This window comes from Calliphora vicina, chromosome 2, assembly GCF_958450345.1.
Source record: "Calliphora vicina chromosome 2, idCalVici1.1, whole genome shotgun sequence".
Classification (NCBI taxonomy): Eukaryota; Metazoa; Arthropoda; class Insecta; order Diptera; family Calliphoridae; genus Calliphora; species Calliphora vicina.
Window position 1 is genome coordinate 78654905 of NC_088781.1, and position 21578 is coordinate 78676482.

The 21578-nt window shown below is 34.7% G+C and overlaps 1 protein-coding gene across 1 annotated transcript in view; it reads left to right on the plus strand.

The window, feature by feature from the left end:
- The window catches only part of Klp31E (kinesin-like protein 31E), a 672978-nt gene that overhangs the window by 153671 nt on the left and 497729 nt on the right, over positions 1-21578 (plus strand). Inside the window, exon 4 of the mRNA XM_065502432.1 lies at positions 18969-19375. Coding sequence (XP_065358504.1) covers positions 18969-19375 — 407 coding nt within the window. The remainder of the gene's footprint in view (positions 1-18968; positions 19376-21578) is intronic.

Sequence of the window (21578 nt, forward strand, 5' to 3'; positions counted from 1 at the left end):
CAAATTATAATCAGTATATTAATCACTTAAATGTTTGGCTTTGTAGCATTGCTGGTTTAAAGAAATTAAACCAAAATGGGTTTTAACTCGAAGCATATATCCACAATACGTTTAACGGCTATTGACAGCCATCGAGTATCACAAGCCTTCAACAGTTTGTGGGACTCTTGACCATCTTGAAAGAGAATTTGCTAGATTTTAACTTTCAGATATAAAATAAAGAAGTGGACACTTAAAATCGGTACTGATTAAAGCGAGCATAACTTTTAAATGAAACACCGTATGTTAACATTTTATACATGAAATTTCATTTTCTGTCTCCCATTAACCTTTGCTTTACCCACCAAATACCCACCCGGGTGACCATTACGGATTTAGTAGTTTAATATTTTTTTTTAATTTTGTTTCGATTTAAATGATATTAAGACTCACTGAACATATTTTAGAGTTCTGTAGAATTTATTAAAATCATTTTAAACTTTTTATGAGGTTTTTTTGATTTTTTAAAATGTTCTTCGAATATATGTATAAAAGTGCGTTACCACCCGGGTGGGTATTGGTAAACCATGTACATAAAAAATCTTTGGTAAAGCGAAGGTTAAGAGCTGCACAACTTTTCTGCCCACTTCTACCGTTATTCCAGCATATCTATTCCACTTTGTTCTCATCAAAGTCAAGTTATTAACTGTACCTGCACTCTTTTATTCAATTTACGTTTAACAATTGCCCAATATATGTATCTCGAATGTCTTCGTCCATTCGAGATACATATATTTGGGCAATTTGTTTAATTGATGTGTTTTGGTCAGAGATCGAAAATAACTCGTCCATATACCAATTAACCCAAATTGTGATTTATATTTTTGTGATAAAAATAAATCACAGTTATAAAATGATTTTTATTTAAATGTTTTTGTTTTTTTGATGGTTTGGTGTGAGATAAACAATTCATTTGATCTTGTTCTTAATAACTGTTACTTTCTCTTTTATTTACATACAATAACATATTATTAGTAATTTTTAACAAATTTGACCTTTACGAAAAAAAATAAATTATAAATCACTCATCCAGATTATTTGTGTTTGTTTCTTTTCTGTTTCTCTCAACCTCAAACCTAAAATGTTCTCGAATGAATCACTCTTTCAGTGATATATCACAAAAAATTATTTTTAAATGGCTTCGAATGAGAATTTACCATTGAAATGAAAGTGAACCCGTTATTTTCGGTCTCTGGTTTTGGTATAACATCAATATTATTCTCATTATACCAATTCATAGTTGTATTTGAGTAATGAGAACTTGTCATTGAGTAATGACAACTTGGCTAAAACTTTGTATCAGATGTGTGATGTCTTATAAATGACCGCTTTTCCAAACTCTCTTTTTATATATAATTCTGAAAATTCTTTAAAAACATGTCCGAAAAGCTTGACTCTTCAAACCGCAGCTGCGGATTGCCTGCAAAATTAATATTTTTGTTCAATTTTACGTATTCAGATTTAAAGGCCACACAACCGAGACGTAAAATTGTTTATCTGATATCTACCGAAAATCAGATTTTGGCTATCTTATAACCCGACAAAGTCGGATTTTCTAGATATTTGTGTACAATTTTTTCTCTATTATAGAAAATTAATTATAGAAAAACGGTAGATTTGTTGTTAAAAACGAATGTAAATCTTTTTCCATTTTGATAACAGGGGGTGTTGTTATGATTACTACAGTGCGTACCGATTTTAAGTGGCAATTGTTGTTTGTTCTTTTAATACTGCACAATTCTTGAGTATGTTGAAAAGATAAATGAAAAACAGTAATGAATTAAAATGAAAATGGCTCAAAAATATAAATTTAGCCTTTTTATTTACTCTTTAGTCTCGAAATTTTGGTTTTAGCCTTTTTTAATTTCAAAAAAGGCTATTTTGAAATTAAAAAAAAGGCTAGAAAAAAGCCATGAAGTAAAACTAAATTTCGAGGCTAAAGAGTAAATAAAAAGGCTAAATTTAGCCTCAAAATGGCTAAACTGGCAACACTGGGTATGAGTGTGAAATATTGTGATGACAAAACGGCAAAGTGAATGTAGTTAGCATACGACGAGCAGTATTATAAATGTATCAATGTACTCGTACTAACTTTGTTAAATCCGTTAAGGATTTTGTCTACCTTTCGTTTCGTTTTAACTCTTGCGGTTTGGTGGTTAGTTTACTAACCACATTTTCTATAATCTTTAAAACATAGTTTATTGTCATCTTTTGCCATTTTGCTAAACAATTATATTTTTTGAAGTCATCGTTTACAATTTTTTGCAAAACTTTGCCGTCGGGGTGCTCTGGTTAGATAAATCTACATATTAATTTGAAAATATTGTAAAAAACTGTTTTTTTAAGAGTTTCCACTCATTCAATAAAAAAAGCACAGAGTGTTTATTGTTCATCGAATTCAGTGTTACTTTGATATTTCGGTTGGTTGGTTGGTCAGAAAATTTAGTCAAAAATATTCGATTTCAAAAAAATTTATACGAAATATTATTTTTAACCTCTTCACTCCACAAAAAAACTTGGAATGGGGTGGTTTTTTCATGTTTTGATTAATTTTTTCTTACTTTTTAAAATAAACTAACCTCGATTAAAGTAAAAATACAATTGTTTTGATTTTAAACTTATACACAAAAAAGCGTGGCTGAAAGAGATAAATTATTGAGTCAATCAATAATCTCTTGTTGTATACCTATTTTTCGAGTTAATACCATTTTTCTGATAAAATGTAAACAATTTTATTATAAAAAGAGTCACATTTCGAATTAAAATCATTAAATAAAACCAATTTTATCAACAAAACAGTATCAACTCAAAATACAACCAAATATAAATAAAAAACTTTGATTATTTTTAACTTGAATAAACGCTCAACTCAAAATAATACCTTTTTTATGAAAATATACGATGCATTTCTATTTCAACTTTTGTATTAACTTGAAATAATACCTTTTTGTTGTATAAAAGTAGTCACTATATTATCATGAAAATGGTCTCAAGTGTTGTTTTCGAGATGAAAGAGTAATCGGATTACTTTGAAATTTTTACAGTAGATAGATATTGATGTTGTTAGTTGATTTCTTGAAAAAAGTGAAATTTACAAAATTTTGAGTTAATACCCTCTTGTTGATCAAGTGAGATATGTTCTAGAAAGTTGTTTATTGACATTACATTTTAGTAGTTGATTGTTTCCTTAAATAGATAAAACGAATGATTTGTGAAGTAAGTGCAAAGATGCCATGTGTGATGATATTTTGCATCAGATCATCAAATCCAAATTTGCAACTGGGCGAGGAAATTTTTCAACGAGGCTTTGATATTAATTGAGGACATGTGATTGATGATGTCGAAAAAGGTATTATCTGAGTTAGGTATGAGAGCTCCCAATCGTCCGATGCACGACGCATTTAATCAAGAGTTGCGACGCGAAAAACAATATGATTGCGATGCCTTAAGGGAATCAGTTCGAACAACCGTTCCACTATTGAATAGTCACCAAAAATATGCATACGACACGCTTATGAAAGTTGTGAAAGATGGAACTGTAAGGATTTTTTTTTGCACGCTCCCGGTTGAACTGTAAAAACTTTTTGATCGCGTTGATTTTGGCAACGATACGCTCGCAAATTGATATTGCACTTGCTTCATCAGGAATTGCAGCTACGTTGTTGGAAGGCGGTCGAACTGCTCATTCTGCACTCAAGTTGCCATTGAATATGCAAATCAATGAACTTCCAACATGCAACATTTCCAAGAACATTGCGATGGCCAAAGTTTTGCAGCAAGCAAACTGATCGTTTGGGATGAGTGTACAATGGTGTATAAAAAGTGGCATTAGACAAAACGTTGCAATATTTATTAAACAATCAAAGCGGGTTTTGAAGTGCGATGTGTTGGCAGGTGATTTTCGGCAACCATTGCCAGTGATTCCACGGTCAACGCAAACCGATGAACTTAATGCATTTTTGGAGTCATCCGTTTTGTGGACACACGTTAAGTAACTCAAATTGACTGTGAACATGTGAGTCGAGCTGCAGAACGATCCATCTGGAGAAGTATTTCCAAACAATTGCTGGACATTGGCAACGGAAAAATACCGATTGACATTTCGAACGGCTGCATTTAATTTCCCATCGCTTTCTGCCAGTTCTAAATCCGAATCAAAATCCGAACTCATCCGAAAGGTGTTTCCAAACATTGCACAAAATTACAAAAATCATGATTGATTGGCTCCGAAAAACATTGATGTCGACGAATTGAATTTTAAGATTTAAAGTGATATTGCTGTCGCATGTGTCGAATGATGACATACAAATCGTTGGACTCTGTTATTTCCCAAGATGATGTCGTCAACTATCCAACTCGCTGGAATTACTAGGATTACCGCCTCACAATCTCCAACTGTTAGTCTGATCGGACCACGTCATTGTAATGACACCCAACTTGCGATAAAAAACCTGATGCATAACGTCATCGAAGCAACAATACTTGAAGGAAGTACAAAGGACAAGACGTTTTGCTACCTCGAATCCCTATGGCTCCACATGACGCCTGTTCCCGTGTTTGGAACACCATAAGCATTATTTGTTTACGTGCCAGACAACAACAAAAAAATGTCGTGTATCATAGAGCATTGCAATGAACAAAATTATGATATCACAGCAAAACAATCGAAAAAAACAGTATTTCTTTATTTTAATTAGTTACCTGAACATCGATATTTCAATCAAAATGTGAATAGAACACCATAACATTCGTTGTACATCAAACATCATTCAAAAAAACTTTTTTTTTCTCTTTTTAACTATTTTTACACATTTTAAACAGCTTCTCACAAATTCACAAACTTTTTTTAATTTGGACAGGACAACGTCTGTCGGGTCAGCTAGTCATTAATAATAAATATAAATTTTTTAACTTTACAACTTTCATTGTACTAAAAGGAAGTACTAAAAAGTTTAATACTGGATTAACCATGTCAGAAAATGGACATTTACTACGTTTATACGTAGCATATTCGCAAATAAAAATTATTTGCAGTTAACTAACTCTCTGTTTATATGTCACTTTGGTTACGGAAAATTTTTATTTTTTTAAATGCAAAAATGAAAGAATTAAAAATTCTTGTTTGTCTTACAATTCAATTAATGCAAAAACGCAATCAAATATTTAAAAATCGAAAGAAAAACTAAAAACGTTAAAAAATATGGCAATGTTTAAAATCTTATTTGCAAATAGTGTCGTTAATCAGGAATTGTTTTCGTGAGTTAGCTATTTGCAAATAAAAAAATAATTCACTGTTTATACGGCAAATTTTTCTAATTACAATATTTTTATTTACGAATAAGCCTTGCGTATAAACGTAGTAATTGTTGGTTCTATATTTGTCCATTTGTAGTTTAAAATATTCTGCCCCTTTTTTCACTATTAATATGACGGATAAAAAATCGATTTTGCGAAGAATTTTCATAGTGTAATCTTTATCGCAATTGCTCAATTAGTTTAATTTGCCGTATTATTTTTTCAACAATTTCGAAACACAAACATGTAGAAGAAATTGTTTACGATATCGAGTAAAATAGATCGTAATTTTCTTATTTGAGATTACGGCATTTTATATCAAGCAAATTTAGAAAATGTACTAATTTCGATATCGAAATCATTTTTCGGTACGATAGCTCATTCGATTACGAATGCGGTAATTTGGCCCCTGTAGCTCGTTTCTGTATTTCTCGCATCGGAAAATTTCTCACGAAGAAAAAAGTGTTTCTGTATTTGAATGCGAAAACAGACAACACAAATTTTGTTCTTACTGGAATATTTCGAGTAATGAAGTGTCAAACGCAAGAGAAACTTCAACGAAAAAAGAAATTATAATAAAAACAAAACAGTGAAAAGCTAAAAAAAATTATAATGCCAAAATATAGCAATTGTGTCATCATTTAAATAAAAAACAAAAAGTGTAGTGTGGCGCTTATAACTGCTGAATTTAAAAAAATAATTTAGAAACACATTTTTGTGTACTTACGTGTGTATTAGAGTTTCGGACGCGCATCGAGGTCAAAGTTCAGATATATGCTAAATTTTACTATTTATATGGAATAAATAGGTGAAACTCGTTAACTTTCTGCACTGGTTTCTAGAAATATGTAGATTTATTTATATTAATGAATATTAGGTTAGGTTAGGTTATGAAGGCAGCTAGTTATCAGCCAGCTCACTTGGGTCCATGAAATTGGTCCCTTTGTGTTACCCTAAAGATCATGCTCAGAACCTCAAGAGATTCTTCACATGTCAGACCTGGGTTCAATGCCGAACCAACCTGACGCACGAATGAACGAATCCATCCTCCTGATATCAAGAGTAGATAGATCCGCTAGGCCGTGCAAAAATGGACTACCTATTGTCGCAGTCCGCACCCCTGCTAAGGCAGGGCAAAGACAGAGGAGATGTTCAATCGTCTCATTCTCGTCTTCATCATGGCAACTTCTACAGAAGTCATTATATGGAGTATTCATTCTCCTAGCATGCTCACCTATCAAGCAATGCCCCGTGAGCACTGACATCAGAGCTCGAAGCCTAGCCCGAGGTAGCCCCGTGAGGGACATTGACCTACGATGGTCATAAACGGGCCAGGTGAGTCTCGATATCGTGCAGTTTGTCGAGTTAGACCATCTGAGTTGAGCAGACTCAAATAATTTACGCTGTATGATTGACTTACAGCAAGACAGCGGTGAACCGACCAAGTTATCGATCTCGTCAATTTGTAGGCGAGAGCCTCTTTTGGCCAGTTCATCCGCAATAGCATTGCCAGGTACACCAGAGTGACCAGGCACCCAGAATAACTCCAGGTTAGAATGTCTCGCCATCTCATTAAGAGATACCCGGCATTCATGTACCAATCTGGATGTCGAGTAGACGCCAGATAGGGATTTGATAGCAGGCTTACTGTCGGTACAGATTCGGATATTCACACCAAATAGCCTATAGTACTTCATCCAGTGTACCGCCCTTTTGATCGCTGAAATCTCAGCTTGGATTACACTACATTGATCATGTAGCCTGAAACACACCCTCTTCTGAAGATGGGGAATATAGAAGCCTCCACCCACCCCATCCGCAGACTTAGAGCCATCTGTGTATATGACAAACGTGTCCATGGAAGAATGAGACCCGCCCGTCAATGACACAGAGAAGCGTCTGTCAATAAAGGGTAAGGGAGTGCAGTAGTCAATATTAGCAGGTATATAAGATATACCGCCCAAAATAGACGCATGGCCAGTACAACTAGACCTCCATGCTCCAACAGTACTTAACCTAACCGCCGAATTTATGGCCAATTGTTTTGCCATCAGATCAGCCGGTAGCCAGTGCATCATTACAAACAGAGCACGAGACGGAGTACTGCGCAGCGCACCCGTGATCATTAGTGCGGATATTCGCAGGATTCTCTCAATTATCCCACAGTAGGTGGATTTACTTAGAGCCTTCCACCAAACTAGTGCTCCATACATTAGTATGGGCTTGACCACCATATCGAAAAGCCATTTCGCATTCCTAGGGCTTATTCCCCAGGTACTCCCAATGGCCCTTCTGCAGGCATAGATAGCGACAGCCGCCTTGGACGCTCTCGCATGAATATTAAGGCTCCAGGATAGCTTAGAGTCTAGTATAATTCCCAGATACTTAGCACTATCCGAGAGTTTAAGTTCCACACCGTTAAGGCGCGGTAATGGGAACGGAGGGATTTTGTACCTTCTGGAGAACAGCACAAGCTCCGTTTTCCCAGGGTTCACACCTAGTCCACTTGCAGTGCTCCACTGGCTGAGTGTACTGAGTGAAGTTTGCAGGCATTGTGATAATGTGTCCAAGTGTTTTCCAGAAACAGCTACGGCAACATCATCAGCATATGCAACAGTTTTGCACATCATGGAATCTAATTTCATGAGTAACATATTGATGGCAAGATTCCACAAGAGTGGAGATAAAACCCCTCCCTGTGGAGTGCCCCGGTTCGCTAATCTAAAAATAGTAGCAGTTCCCATAGAAGAGATAATGACTCTATTAGTCAGAAGTCTACCTATGAAGCAGATAATAGATTGATCTATATCCAGACCACCTAGAGCCGAAAGGCGTCACATTGTTAAAGGCCCCCTCAATATCCAAGAAGGCCACCAATGCATATTCCTTATGCTCGAGTGATTTTTCTACGAATCCCACAAGCGAATGTAAAGCAGTCTCAACAGATCTACCTTTCATATAGGCATGTTGAGACATGGATAGTCGGTTCGGGTTAATCGATGAACGAAGGTGTAGATCGATCAACCTTTCCATAGTTTTCAAGAGGAAGGACGATAGGCTAATAGGCCTAAAGTCCTTGGGTCTAGTATGAGATGCCTTCCCTCCCTTGGGAATGAAGGCCACAGTACATCTGGTCCACGACTCCGGAATATATGACCAAGCCAAGCAGGCCGAGTATATACGAGTCAACCAGGGAATAATTAAATCCTCATTCCGTTGCAGATCCGCCGGAATGATGCCATCATGACCCGGAGATTTATATGGGTCAAAGCTACGCAGGGCCCATTTTAGTCTCTCCTCATTTATGAGAATTGTGACTTCAAAAGGGCCAGTATAAGATATCGCAGTGTTACCCTCAGATAGGGGAACACTGCCAGGGAAATGAGCGTCCATCAAAACCTCTAGGGTTTCCTTTCCGCTAGTAGTCCAGCTGTCGCTCGATTTCTGAATATAACTCGGGACAGCGGCCGAAGATGACAAGATCCTGCGCAAGCGACTCGTCTCAGAGGAACCTTCCACGCCGCTACAGAAGGACCTCCAGGATTTGCGCTTCGCGTTCCTAACCAGGTTCTTGAATTTATTCACAGAGAGAGTAGCATGTTGCCCAACCCAATCAGTCCTTCTCCTGTTTCGGATGGGCATAGCCCCCTTTTCACGAACTTCAATAACAAAGTCTATGTACATATGATCAGAGAATGAACAGTCATTCGAAACTCTCCTTCCACTGATAAGATCTGAGTGCCTAGAACTAACTAGCGTTAAATCAAGAACCTCCCTTCTGTTAGTAACTACAAAGGTTGGTTCTGAACCAGTGTTGACTATGTCTATGTTATTACAAAGAATGAATTCGAAAATTGACTCACCCCTTGCGTTGGTATCCGAGCTGCCCCATACAATATGATGTGCATTGGCATCAGCTCCAATAATAACCGGCAGATTCTCAACTCTTGCCCTTTCAATTATGTCGCGAACCTTGCTGTTTGGTGGTGGTTCGCTGTGGTCATGTGCCATGTAGCTTGAGATAACTAGTATAGTTCCTACACCAGTTTCCCAGGCCGCTACCACAGTATCTTCATCGCTGTAATCAGAAAGAATGAAGATATTGAGTTTGTTGCTAGCTACTATACATGATCTAATGTTACCTGAGCCTTTCATGTATAGTAGCTTATGGCCTTTGGCACCTAGTCCGCGAACCCCTTCTCGATGGATCCAGGGTTCTTGGATGAGTGCTAGCTCCTCCCCTCTCTCGGACATCCGGAGGAGCAGGGCAGCCGAAGCTGCTTTGGAGTGGTGAAGATTAATTTGAGTTACCTTCACCATCTCCGTGTTTTTGTACGATTGTGACGTTGACGTCTTCTTGGTCCGAGGGACTCGAGTCCAAGAGGGCGTCCTCGTCAACTACATCGTCCAATGGCCCAAAAAATTCACCCACCATTTCAGAGTTGGAATGGGTGTCCTCTTGAGCAACAGAACTAGTAGTCTCATCGCAAGACATGTCCTCTGGGGTAGGTTCAATGTCATCCTGAACCAGTTTACCCTTATCATCTCCTCGGTAAACTCTAAGAAAGATCGACTCGAAACCGTAGTAGACCTTTCCTAGATTTTTCCGAAGAGGCGCTAGGGACTCCTGGTTCATGATGACCGTGATCCTCCTGTATCCCCCTTCAGATTCGGAGACCCTGGCAACCATCCAATCATGTGTAGGGATGTCAGGATTTCCGATCCGAAGGAGCTCCAGTATTTCCTCCGGTTTCGCCGGTTCGTCGGGAACTCGGGCTGTGGACAGAGCGACAGCCTGCCGTCCAACAGAGCGACAGCCTGCTTAAAAAGCATGGCAGATCGCTCGTTTGAACAAGCCATTAGTTTAACCCGACCGCGATACCAGCCGGCATCATCACACTGAGGGGGAGGTCCCGGGTTCTCTTTGAGAACTCGCCAGAACACTCCCATCAGTTTTCTGCGCACCATATCCCAATTTGCATGGGATATAGAGCAGTCAGAGTCACTCCGATCGATGACAGCCCGAACAAGATGACCTTTAGCCACCTCGCTGAAGGATTTGTCAAACGATCGGTGAGACTTGGGACGTTTCGTCACGGGCTGCTGGCTCTGCGATTGCGCCTCCTCCTCGGAACGTTGCCGTTTAGGCGCGTCCTTAGACGCATGAGGAGGATTCTGCAGGTCAGCTATGATGTTCCTTGCCCAGTTGAGAGATGATAAATCATCAGTCGAGAGTGACTCGGCAGGTTTGTTGCCTAACCGGTCGATAATTTTCTCGGCGGCTCGCCGTATCAAAAAAGCCCTTCTGGCTGGTGTTACGTGCCTTGTGGGGTTGTTGTCGCCCTGTTGGGCAGGAGGCACAGCTTGGGAACCCGAAAACTTGTTCGCAGTTCCTTTGCTGGCAGGGAGAGGTGTAGCTTGGGTACCCGAAATCTTGTTCGCAGCACCCTTGCTCACAATCGGCACTGGGTTAGCTACAGCCTGAGTTTTCAAGCTAGCAGCTCCCAAAACAGGGGTTTTTACCGATCCTCTGTCGGTACGGGCCAAGGCAGCTTTCGAGGTGCTTGGGTTGAAATTCAGAGGCACCTCGCTGCTTTTACTCTTGCATCCTTTTTTAGAGGATGCAGTCTTTGCGCATTCAGATGTTTTAGGTTTCCCTAAAACTCCTCCTGCTTGTTGTTGAGCGCCAGTAGCTAGCAGATTAGCTCGGCCCGGTGTCGCCACCGAACTAACCTGGATCTCAGTAGCTCTCGATTCACCGCGACCTGAAATCGCCGCCGCGGGAATAGGGTCTCCGGAGATTATGAGGCCCCCGACCGGATACATAGGGCACTGTTTGTTCTCTTCCATTTATCGGACGGACCGACGTAAAAAGTGCATTTTATACCTAGCTGCCAGGTGAAAAACTGCCGCCCCACTGGGGTCAAACAGACCACCAAGCCGCCCAATATGGGAACAGACGCTGGTGGATTTCGGACTCTGTAAGGGAAAGGGACAGAGGACCCAAGGGGTCCAGAAAAGCGGACATGTACTGTCAGGAAGGCCCCAATCTCATTGAAAGGGAAAACCTTCTGACAGTACCGTCAAGTAGCCGCCCCATAGGGATATACAGACGCTACTTGACAAGGGAAGGGTAGTTCTTAGTTCGTGCTCACCATGAGCCTCTCTGGTATGGTTGTACCTGCCAGCACGGCCCCATGGCTCCTTGCACTTAAGCCTCTGCATCGCGTCAAGATGACTACCCATCGCAGAGGTTAATGAATATTACATCAAACAAATTTTTTTGGATATTGACCCTGTATGTCCTTTGGGTCAAAATTACCCAAAAACTGTATTATCGCCAAAATTCGGGAAAAATGCAAATTTTTCAGTTTTTTTTTTAAATTTTGCAAATGAATCGAAATGTGTATATAATTATCGTTGTAATGAGATATAAATGGTTAAAATCGGCCCAAAATATATAACATTTTGCTATATTTTCATTAGAAATTTCAGATATTGAAAAATTTGACGTTTGACCTTCACGATTTAAAGGTTAACGTTATCCGATTTTAGTAAAACTTTCAGACTATATTTAAAATTACCAGGGCTATAATATTATAAATAGATTTTACTTAAAATGTATAACAGTAAAAAAATTGGCCTCATTCGCCAAAATCTGGACAAAAAAATAGTTTTTCTTGAAAATCGCAAAATTTAAATCGCAGGTACGGAAAAACTGTAACAGGTATTGATATTTTTCATATTTTTATTCCCTATTATGATCTCAAAAAATCCCAATGTGATGATCGAAAAATTCTGAAATTTGTTTAACAAAATTTTTAAAAATTTGAAAATGGATTTTCGAAACAGCCGTTAAAAAAATATTTTTTTTGGTTATAACTGCGAATAGGTTAACGGTATCCTACGAAGACAAAAACTCATACACAAGCAAATACGGATATATTTTAAATAAAAATTAGCTTTAATTTTAATTTTTCTCGAAATATATTAATTTTTTTCCTAAATTTCTTGTTCAAGTGGCTTGAGACACGTTAATGGTCTGGCGAATTTGTAATAACTTTTTTTAACCAAATTTTTTCGATTATATCTCATTACAACGATAATTACGTACACATTTCGATTATTTTGCATTCAATTGCAAAAGTATTTATTTAGTAGCAAAATTTTTACAAAAACTGAAAAATTTGCAGGGTCAATTTCCAAACATTTTTTTTAATGTAATATTCATTAATATAAATAAATCTACATATTTCTAGAAAACAATGCAGAAAGTTAACGAGTTTCACCTATTTATTCCATATAAATAGTAAAATTTAGCATACAGTATTTGCCATAACTAAAGCACCATCAATGATTTTTTTCAAATCATATTTTTTTTGATAAAAACGGCTTTTTTGGGATGTATTTTGTATATATTTTATTAACTAATATTGTTAATGTTCATTTAATTTACATTTAGTAAAAGATAATTTTATTAAAAATTAATTTAAAATGATAAATCATATAAAAACTCAAAACGCAACGGACATAACACCCTCTTATAAGATGTTTAAAAATTTGACTCGATACTGCATATTTGCAATGTGAGTTATCGGAAATCACAATGAATGCATTTAAAAATTCCAAAAGATAAAAATAATGGAAGGCGTAGTGTGTAAAATTTAAGTTTTATACAGTTTATTGTTAAAAAAAAACAATGACCAGGAACAAGTACTCCAGTGAATTTAAAATTAAAGTTATTGAAGACTGGAAGACGGGCTTATCACTACATGAATTTAGTAAAAAATATTCAATTAACAGATCAGTTATTTCCAGGCTCGTTTCAAAATTTTTTAAGAATGGTCGAAAATCTCCGGTGCATTCTGGAGGTCGTTCGCGAAAAAACACGATATTTTGATTCCTTGATCAAAAGAGCAATTCAAAAAGATCCTACAGCATCAGCTATTCAAATACGAACAAGTTTAAGATTATGCGTTAGCGAAAGAACAATCTGTAGAAGAGTAGTAGAAGCCCGATTATTCAGCTGACGACCAGCAAAAAAAAACATTTCTATCAGCTAAGAACAAGAAAGCTAGGCTGAAATTTGCCAAAGCCCACATCGACTGGAGTGTCCAAAAATTAAAGACAGAACTGTTCCCTGACGAATCCAAATACAACTTAAAAAGTAAGTATTGCAAAGGAACAATTAAACATGGAGGAGGCAATGTAATGGTCTGGGGTTGCTTTTCTGGTCAAGGATTTGGGCCAAATCATAAAATTTATGAGATTATGGATCGGTTCATGTACCGTGATGTATTGAAAGATGTAATGTTGCCTTATGTCAGTGAAGAGATGCCACTTATAGGGAGCTTCCAACAGGATAACGATCCTAAGCACACTTCCAAAGTTTGTAAGACTTTGCTTCAGAGCAATAGATTCAAGTTCTTCATTGGCCTGGTCAATCTCCCGATCTTAATCCTATTGAGAACTTGTGGCACATTATTAATATGAAAATAAATCGTGAAAATTGCTGAAATAAGGATCGGCAATTTTCACGATCTATTTCATAACTTTAAAATAGCCTGGGAAGGAATATCGAAAAACGCCATAAAACATAATATCTTCTATGCTAAGAGATGTTCTTGTGCCATCCAAACCAAAGGATTTGCAACAAAAAATTAATTATTTTTTTTTATATTATATCCTTGAAGGGGTGCTTTAGTTTTGTCCGTTTCATTTTCTAAATTAAAATATTTTTTGATTTTAAGTTACCTCTTATAGAAAGGTTAACTTTGAAAGTATTTGTTTATCAATAATAAACATATTAACAAATGAAAATAATACATAATAGATATTTAAAACTTTGTTTTTATACAAAAAAATCCATATGAAAAAAATGCACTGAGGGGGTGCTTTAGTTATGGCCAATACTGTATATCTGAACTTTGACCTCGATGCGCGTCCAAAAATCGTTGTCTGATTTGACTAAAATTTTCAGCACTTAACTTTTAGGCCTAGTGTCATAATATTCCACCCGGCACTCTTCAAAATTTTAACAACAATTTTTTTCCATACAACTGATTGTCACTCTAATGTGTATATATAATTATTTTATTCAAACTCTGTGCTACTTACATTTTCGACTGATTTGGGTTCCATATTTATACATACGAAATTAAAAATATGTATATTTTTTAAAATTTAGTTTTTCTCACACCAATTTCAAATGTGACTTGTTTTGACAGTTCTTGTGAGAAACTTTTCACAAAATATTGTTACAGAAACACTTTTTCTCACATCCTTCCAATAATTGCTGGAAAATTATTTAAATGACAGATAATTCTCGCAAAGTCAAGATACAGAAACACTTGTGCGGGAAAAAACATATTTTGTTTCATTTTACACTGTTTTTGTTGCAATACAATCGTTTCATGCGGAAAGTTTTTCGATTCGAGAAATACAGAAACAGGCTACAGGTTTAAAAAAAAAGATGGTACGCCAAATTATAATCAGTATATTAATCACTTAAATGTTTGGCTTTGTAGCATTGCTGGTTTGAAGAAATTAAACCAAAATGGGTTTTAACTCGAAGCATATATCCACAATACGTTTAACGGCTATTGACAGCCATCGAGTATCACAAGCCTTCAACAGTTTGTGGGACTCTTGACCATCTTGAAAGAGAATTTGTTAGATTTTAACTTTCAGATATCAAATAAAGAAGTGGCCACTTAAAATCGGTACTGATTAAAGCGAGCATAACTTTTAAATGAAACACCGTATGTTAACATTTTATACATGAAATTAAAGGTAATTTATTAAGCTTTAAAAAAATATAACTGTAGGTTTATGTGTCTTTATTGCGAATAAATTTTTTGGCTTTACATTTTCTGTCTCCCATTAACCTTTGCTTAGCACAAAATATCACTGTAATTTTGTGCGTTTTTGGTTGGTTGAAATCGGTTGAAATTATGTATGTTATATACATTATATAATTATGAGTAAATTATAATTTTTGAAGCAAAAGTTTCCTGAAACAAAAATTGATTTCTTCAAAATAAGCAAAAACTAGCAGAAAGTTATTGATGATTCGTAAGCACAAAATATCACTGTAATTTTGTGCGTTTTTGGTTGGTTGAAATCGGTTGAAATTATATAAGTTATATACTATTTTTTTTTATAAAAAGTTAAAATCACTGATTTTTAGGTTATGAAAGTTTTTTATGTATTTTCTTATTACCATAATTTTTATTGAATATTTCACTATTAAAAATTTAACTACTTTCCATCGTCATTAATATCCATAACTAACTGACTTAAAAAGTTTATTTATTTTCGTGTAATATGTGACTCAAAGAAAACAAAAAATTACACCACGTGTTTCAGTTTACCACTGCACTTAAAACATTGAACTTTCTCCCTTCATAGAATAACGGTTAATTGAAGTTTGTAAAAACAAAATATTTTTTTGTTTATCTGAAGTGTTTGCTACTACATCCTAACAACAAATATAGGAAAAAGAGTTTTGAGTTTTGGCCAAAAAATGTGGTTCGCCAGACCTATGTGGTTTGGTGTGAGATAAACAATTCATTTGATCTTGTTCTTAATAACTGTTACTTTCTCTTTTATTTACATACAATAACATATTATTAGTAATTTTTAACAAATTTGACCTTTACGAAAAAAAATAAATTATAAATCACTCATCCAGATTATTTGTGTTTGTTTCTTTTCTGTTTCTCTCAACCTCAAACCTAAAATGTTCTCGAATGAATCACTCGTTATTTTCGGTCTCTGGTTTTGGTATAACATCAATATTATTCTCATTATACCAATTCATAGTTGTATTTGAGTAATGAGAACTTGTCATTGAGTAATGACAACTTGGCTAAAACTTTGTATCAGATGTGTGATGTCTTATAAATGACCGCTTTTCCAAACTCTCTTTTTATATATAATTCTGAAAATTCTTTAAAAACATGTCCGAAAAGCTTGACTCTTCAAACCGCAGCTGCGGATTGCCTGCAAAATTAATATTTTTGTTAAATTTTACGTATTCAGATTTAAAGGCCACACAACTCTCGAGCTGCCGAGACGTAAAATTGTTTATCTGATATCTGCCGAAAATCAGATTTTGGCTATCTTATAACCCGACAAAGTCGGATTTTCTAGATATTTGTGTACAATTTTTTCTCTAGCTTCTTTTTCCAATGTGTCTACACTTTTTAAAACTAAACATAATGGCCCATAATCATAGTCAGAAATAAAGTATATTTTAATAGAAATAAAGTCGTATTTACTTAAGAGTGGACTTTAGGTCTACCATAGACAAGTTAAAGTATATTTTTGACGATAAAGTCGACTGTAAATATAAAACAAGCTAAAGCTGTTATTAACTCATTTAACAACAGCATCAGCTGTTCTTCGCCATGTAAAACACTTCTGCAAATAGTAAAAAAATTAAGTTACACAAATTTGGCAGAGATTTTGCAATTATTGAACAGTTATCAATAAAATTAGTACCAAAATATTCTAAATATGATATTAATCTTATCTTTTCCATTTTTCCACCACAAAAAACTTTTTTTCTTTAGTTGTCCCGGTTACTTTTATTGTTTACCTTTTTTGGTTTTTGTTTTAATTTTCTATGTCAGCTGTTCAGCGGTGCCACTTGTCTGTATTTTGTTGTATATTGTATGAAAACATTTTCTACATTTGAGGTGGCACCCAGTTAAAGTCGGTTCAATTTAAAACATACTTTAATTTTGACTATAGTTGGGAAATAATATAAAGCGGGTTTTTAATTTAAAGTTGTTTTTAAAAAGAACCGACTTTAGTGTTTGACTATGATTATGGGCCAATGACTTGCAATTAATTATAGAAAAACGGTAGATTTGTTGTTAAAAACGAATGTAAATCTTTTTCCATTTTGATAACAGGGGGTGTTGTTATGATTACTACAGTGCGTACCGATTTTAAGTGGCAATTGTTGTTTGTTCTTTTAATACTGCACAATTCTTGAGTATTTTGAAAAGCTAAATAAAAAACAGTAATGAATTAAAATGAAAATGGCTCACAAATATAAATTTAGCCTTTTTATTTACTCTTTAGTCTCGAAATTTTGGTTTTAGCCTTTTTTAATTTCAAAAAAGGCTATTTTGAAATTAAAAAAAGGCTAGAAAAAAGCCACGAAGCAAAACTAAATTTCGAGGCTAAAGAGTAAATAAAAAGGCTAAATTTAGCCTCAAAATGTCTAAACTGGCAACACTGGGTATGAGTGTGAAATATTGTGATGATAAAACGGCAAAGTGAATGTAGTTAGCATACGAGGAGCAGTATTATAAATGTATCAATGTACTCGTACTAACTTTGTTAAATCCGTTAAGGATTTTGTCTACCTTTCGTTTCGTTTTAACTCTTGCGGTTTGGTGGTTAGTTTACTAACCACATTTTCTATAATCTTTAAAACATAGTTTATTGTCATCTTTTGCCATTTTGCTAAACAATTATATTTTTTGAAGTCATCGTTTACGATTTTTTGCAAAACTTTGCCGTCGGGGTGCTATGGTTAGATAAATCTACATATTAATTTGAAAATATTGTAAAAATCTGTTTTTTTAAGAGTTTCCACTCATTCAATAAAAAAAGCACATAGTGTTTATTGTTCATCGAATTCAGTGTTACTTTGATATTTCGGTTGGTTGGTTGGTCAGAAAATTTAGTCAAAAATATTCGATTTCAAAAAAATTTATACGAAATATTATTTTTAACCTCTTCACTCCACAAAAAAACTTGGAATGGGGTGGTTTTTTCATGTTTTGATTAATTTTTCCTTACTTTTTAAAATAAACTAAATACAATTGTTTTGATTTTAAACTTATACAAAAAAAGCGTGGCTGAAAGAGTTAAATTATTGAGTCAATCAATAATCTCTTGTTGTATAATTTCAATTTATTATTATACCCTTCGTGATAAGGGTTTATATAAGTTTGTCATTCGGTTTGTAATTTCCATAATTTAATTTTCCGACCCTATAAAGTATATATATTCTGGATCCTTTTAGATAGCGGAGTCGATTAAGCCATGTCCGTCTGTCTGTCTGTTGAAATCAAATTTCTAAAGACTCCAGATATCTTCGGGATCCAAATTTTCAATAATTCTGTCAGACATGCTTTCGATAAGTTTCCTATTTAAAATCAGCAAAATCCGTCCATAAATAACGAAGATATGAGCAAAAATCCGAAACAACCTCTGAAAATTTCATCAAAAAAAGACAATTTATTGCATGCTTTGTTGGTTTCATTGCTTTGCGTATTTTGTTTTGCTTTTTTTTAGTGTTTTGTTTTGTTTGGCGTTGTTGTTTTTATATCCTTCCCCTTTGTGACAAGGGTATATATAAGATTGTCATTTCGTTTGTAACTTCTACAATATAATCTGTTCGTCAGCAATTAAATGTAAAATTTTTAAAAGTTTTCTTGATATATTTAGGATGCTATACTCTGAAAGTGGGCAATGTACATATATACTAATTATTATAAAAAATAATAATGCATCCACAACAAAGGTGAAGGGTATATAAGGTTCGGCATAGCCGAATATAGCACTCTTACTTGTTTCTTATTCAAATTGTTTATTTTTCTTTTTCATATTAGGAGGACGTCTATGATGGATGCGTACTACGTCTTGTTGAAGGTGCCTTGCGGGGTTTAAATGCGACTGTATTAGCCTATGGTCAAACTGGTTCAGGAAAAACATACACAATGGGTTCAGGATTTGACTACGAACTATGTGACCATCAACTAGGTATAATACCCCGGGCAGTTCAACATATATTTTCTCGAATTGAAGACAATAATCAAGAACTTAACACAGATTGCGATAATAACACAGAATTTAGTGTTGCTGTACAGTTCATTGAATTATACAACGAGGAAATAATTGATCTCTTAGATCCCTATAACAAGAAAAAGTCTTTTAAAATACAGGAGAACGAAAATGGACAGATATCTATTGTAGGTGCATCAATTAAACCAGTTCATACGCCATCAGATGCATTAAGGTAATTAAAATTTTTATTTTATTTCCAACAATACAAATACTATCTAGCGTATATTTTATCGAAGTATCCGACTATGTGCCTTTTGGTAAAATTCATATAATAAATACATAGAAGGGAGGGAGAGAGAAAACAAAAAATACTATCTTTTCAAACACATTGGCGACAAAGTAAAAAATACAATAAATTCTCAGAAAATTTTTTTGACAACAGACTTAGGTTCTTCTGTTTTAGTTGCCTATCTAGTTACTATCTGTTATAAAATCCACCACAAAACAGGATAGATTTTTTATTTCCACACAAATAATCCACTAATATATAAAAATCACTGTACCTAATTTTATACATAATTGGTCATAGCTCCCATATCTTCACTTTTTAAAATTTTGTGGTTACAAATAGGTATGTCTTTCTTTGATAATGTCGTTGTGGGAGTTCGATCTTGACTGTCATAAGAGACGGATCTTATGAGATCTGCCCGCGGGTGTACAGCTGGAGACCAATAGTATAGAGGCTTTACTGTTCCGATCTGATTTTCATAATGATATTCCTCCTTTGTGTCATTAAGGCAAACAAGCTAAGCTTTAAAACAGTCCAAAATATGTTTTTTTTTTAATTTAGCTTCAGAAAGCATTGAAAAGGTTTTATCAAAAAGCAATAAATGAAAATATAATCCAATTTATTCAGTATAATCTTCCCAAAATCACTATTGCGAAAACGCAACTATGCACTGTGGTATGAGAAAAAAAGAGGGAAATAAATCTGTAACTTCTAAACCCTTAGTCCGATTTCAATGACAGTAGGACACCTCGGGTATGTTCAATTTTAAAAATTATCCTGTTTATTCGTTTGTGTTCTGACTTCAAAAAAATTACACATATAGAATCTTCTTGCCTTGCACTACATAAAACCTATGTAGTTATAGCTTAGGAGATATTCGCATTTGAAAATTAAATTTTCAACATTTTTACCCACCCTACTCAACAGATGTATATATCAAATAAAGAAAGAATTGTTTAAAAATCATGACTGAATCCAAAGTTACATGCATTTGAATTTAAAAAATTTTAAAAAGGTTATTTTCGCTATTTTTATTCTTTTTAAGTTATCTAAAAAATTTCTAAGAGGATGTATAATGAATTTTTACTGTTTGAAAAGCTAATTTTACATCAAATATTTTAAATGAAAAAAAATACAAGTTTTGATACCCTAGTCTTTCTTTGACCGTGACGTAGTACAGACGTACATATATTGTGTTAAACCTTTCTTCAAATTAAAAAATTAAATATCAAAAAAAATTTAGTAATTCAAAAAAAAAAATATTTTACATACTTGTGTGTAAAAATCAACAACAAAATTAAATTCTTTTGTAAATTCTTTAATAAACAAACAACACAGTGTAAACAAAAAAACAACAATATAGCTTATCACTGCTTGCAGTATGGGCAGTAATAGCGAAGAAGCTGATTCTAGTGACACTGGCAGTTAGTCAATACTAGAAAAAGACCTAATACAGAATCGCCAAAAATTCAACGCAAACGAATAGCAACAACAAATGATCCATGCACCAGTGGTAATATGTTTAAATTACTTACAAATAATACTAATGATGATGATAATGATAATAATGATGATGATCAAAACAACAACCACGATTCTACACCAAAACCACCTCCAATATTCATTCCCGATGTTGCAGACATTAAAAGTATGGTAAACAATTTTTTAAAAGTAATAAAATCAGAAGATTTTACATATAAATCTTTAAAAGACGGCCAAATTCGATTAATGGTAAAATCTGTCGATTCATATAGAGTTTTAGTAAAGTATCTTGATGAAAAAAAATAAAGTTCCACACATATCAATTAAAACAGGAAAGGGCTTATAGAGTAGTAGTTAAAAACCTGCACTTTTCAACACCAACGGATTTGCTCCAAAAGGAAATAGAGAATTTAGGACATAAAGTAAGAAATATTGCAAATGTTAAAAGCAGAAACCATACAATTGAATGAAAGAAAGATGAAAATACCCTCCACAATGTTCTAATTGTTTACAAGCACACACTGCTAACCAAGGTTGCCAACTCTTCAGCTCAGAAAATGGCTAGATTTTGAATTAAAAATGGCTAGAAATGGCTGAAACCCAAAAATAACTGAATACAAATTCATAAATATTACATTACTTGCCCCCATTACCACGAAGTATG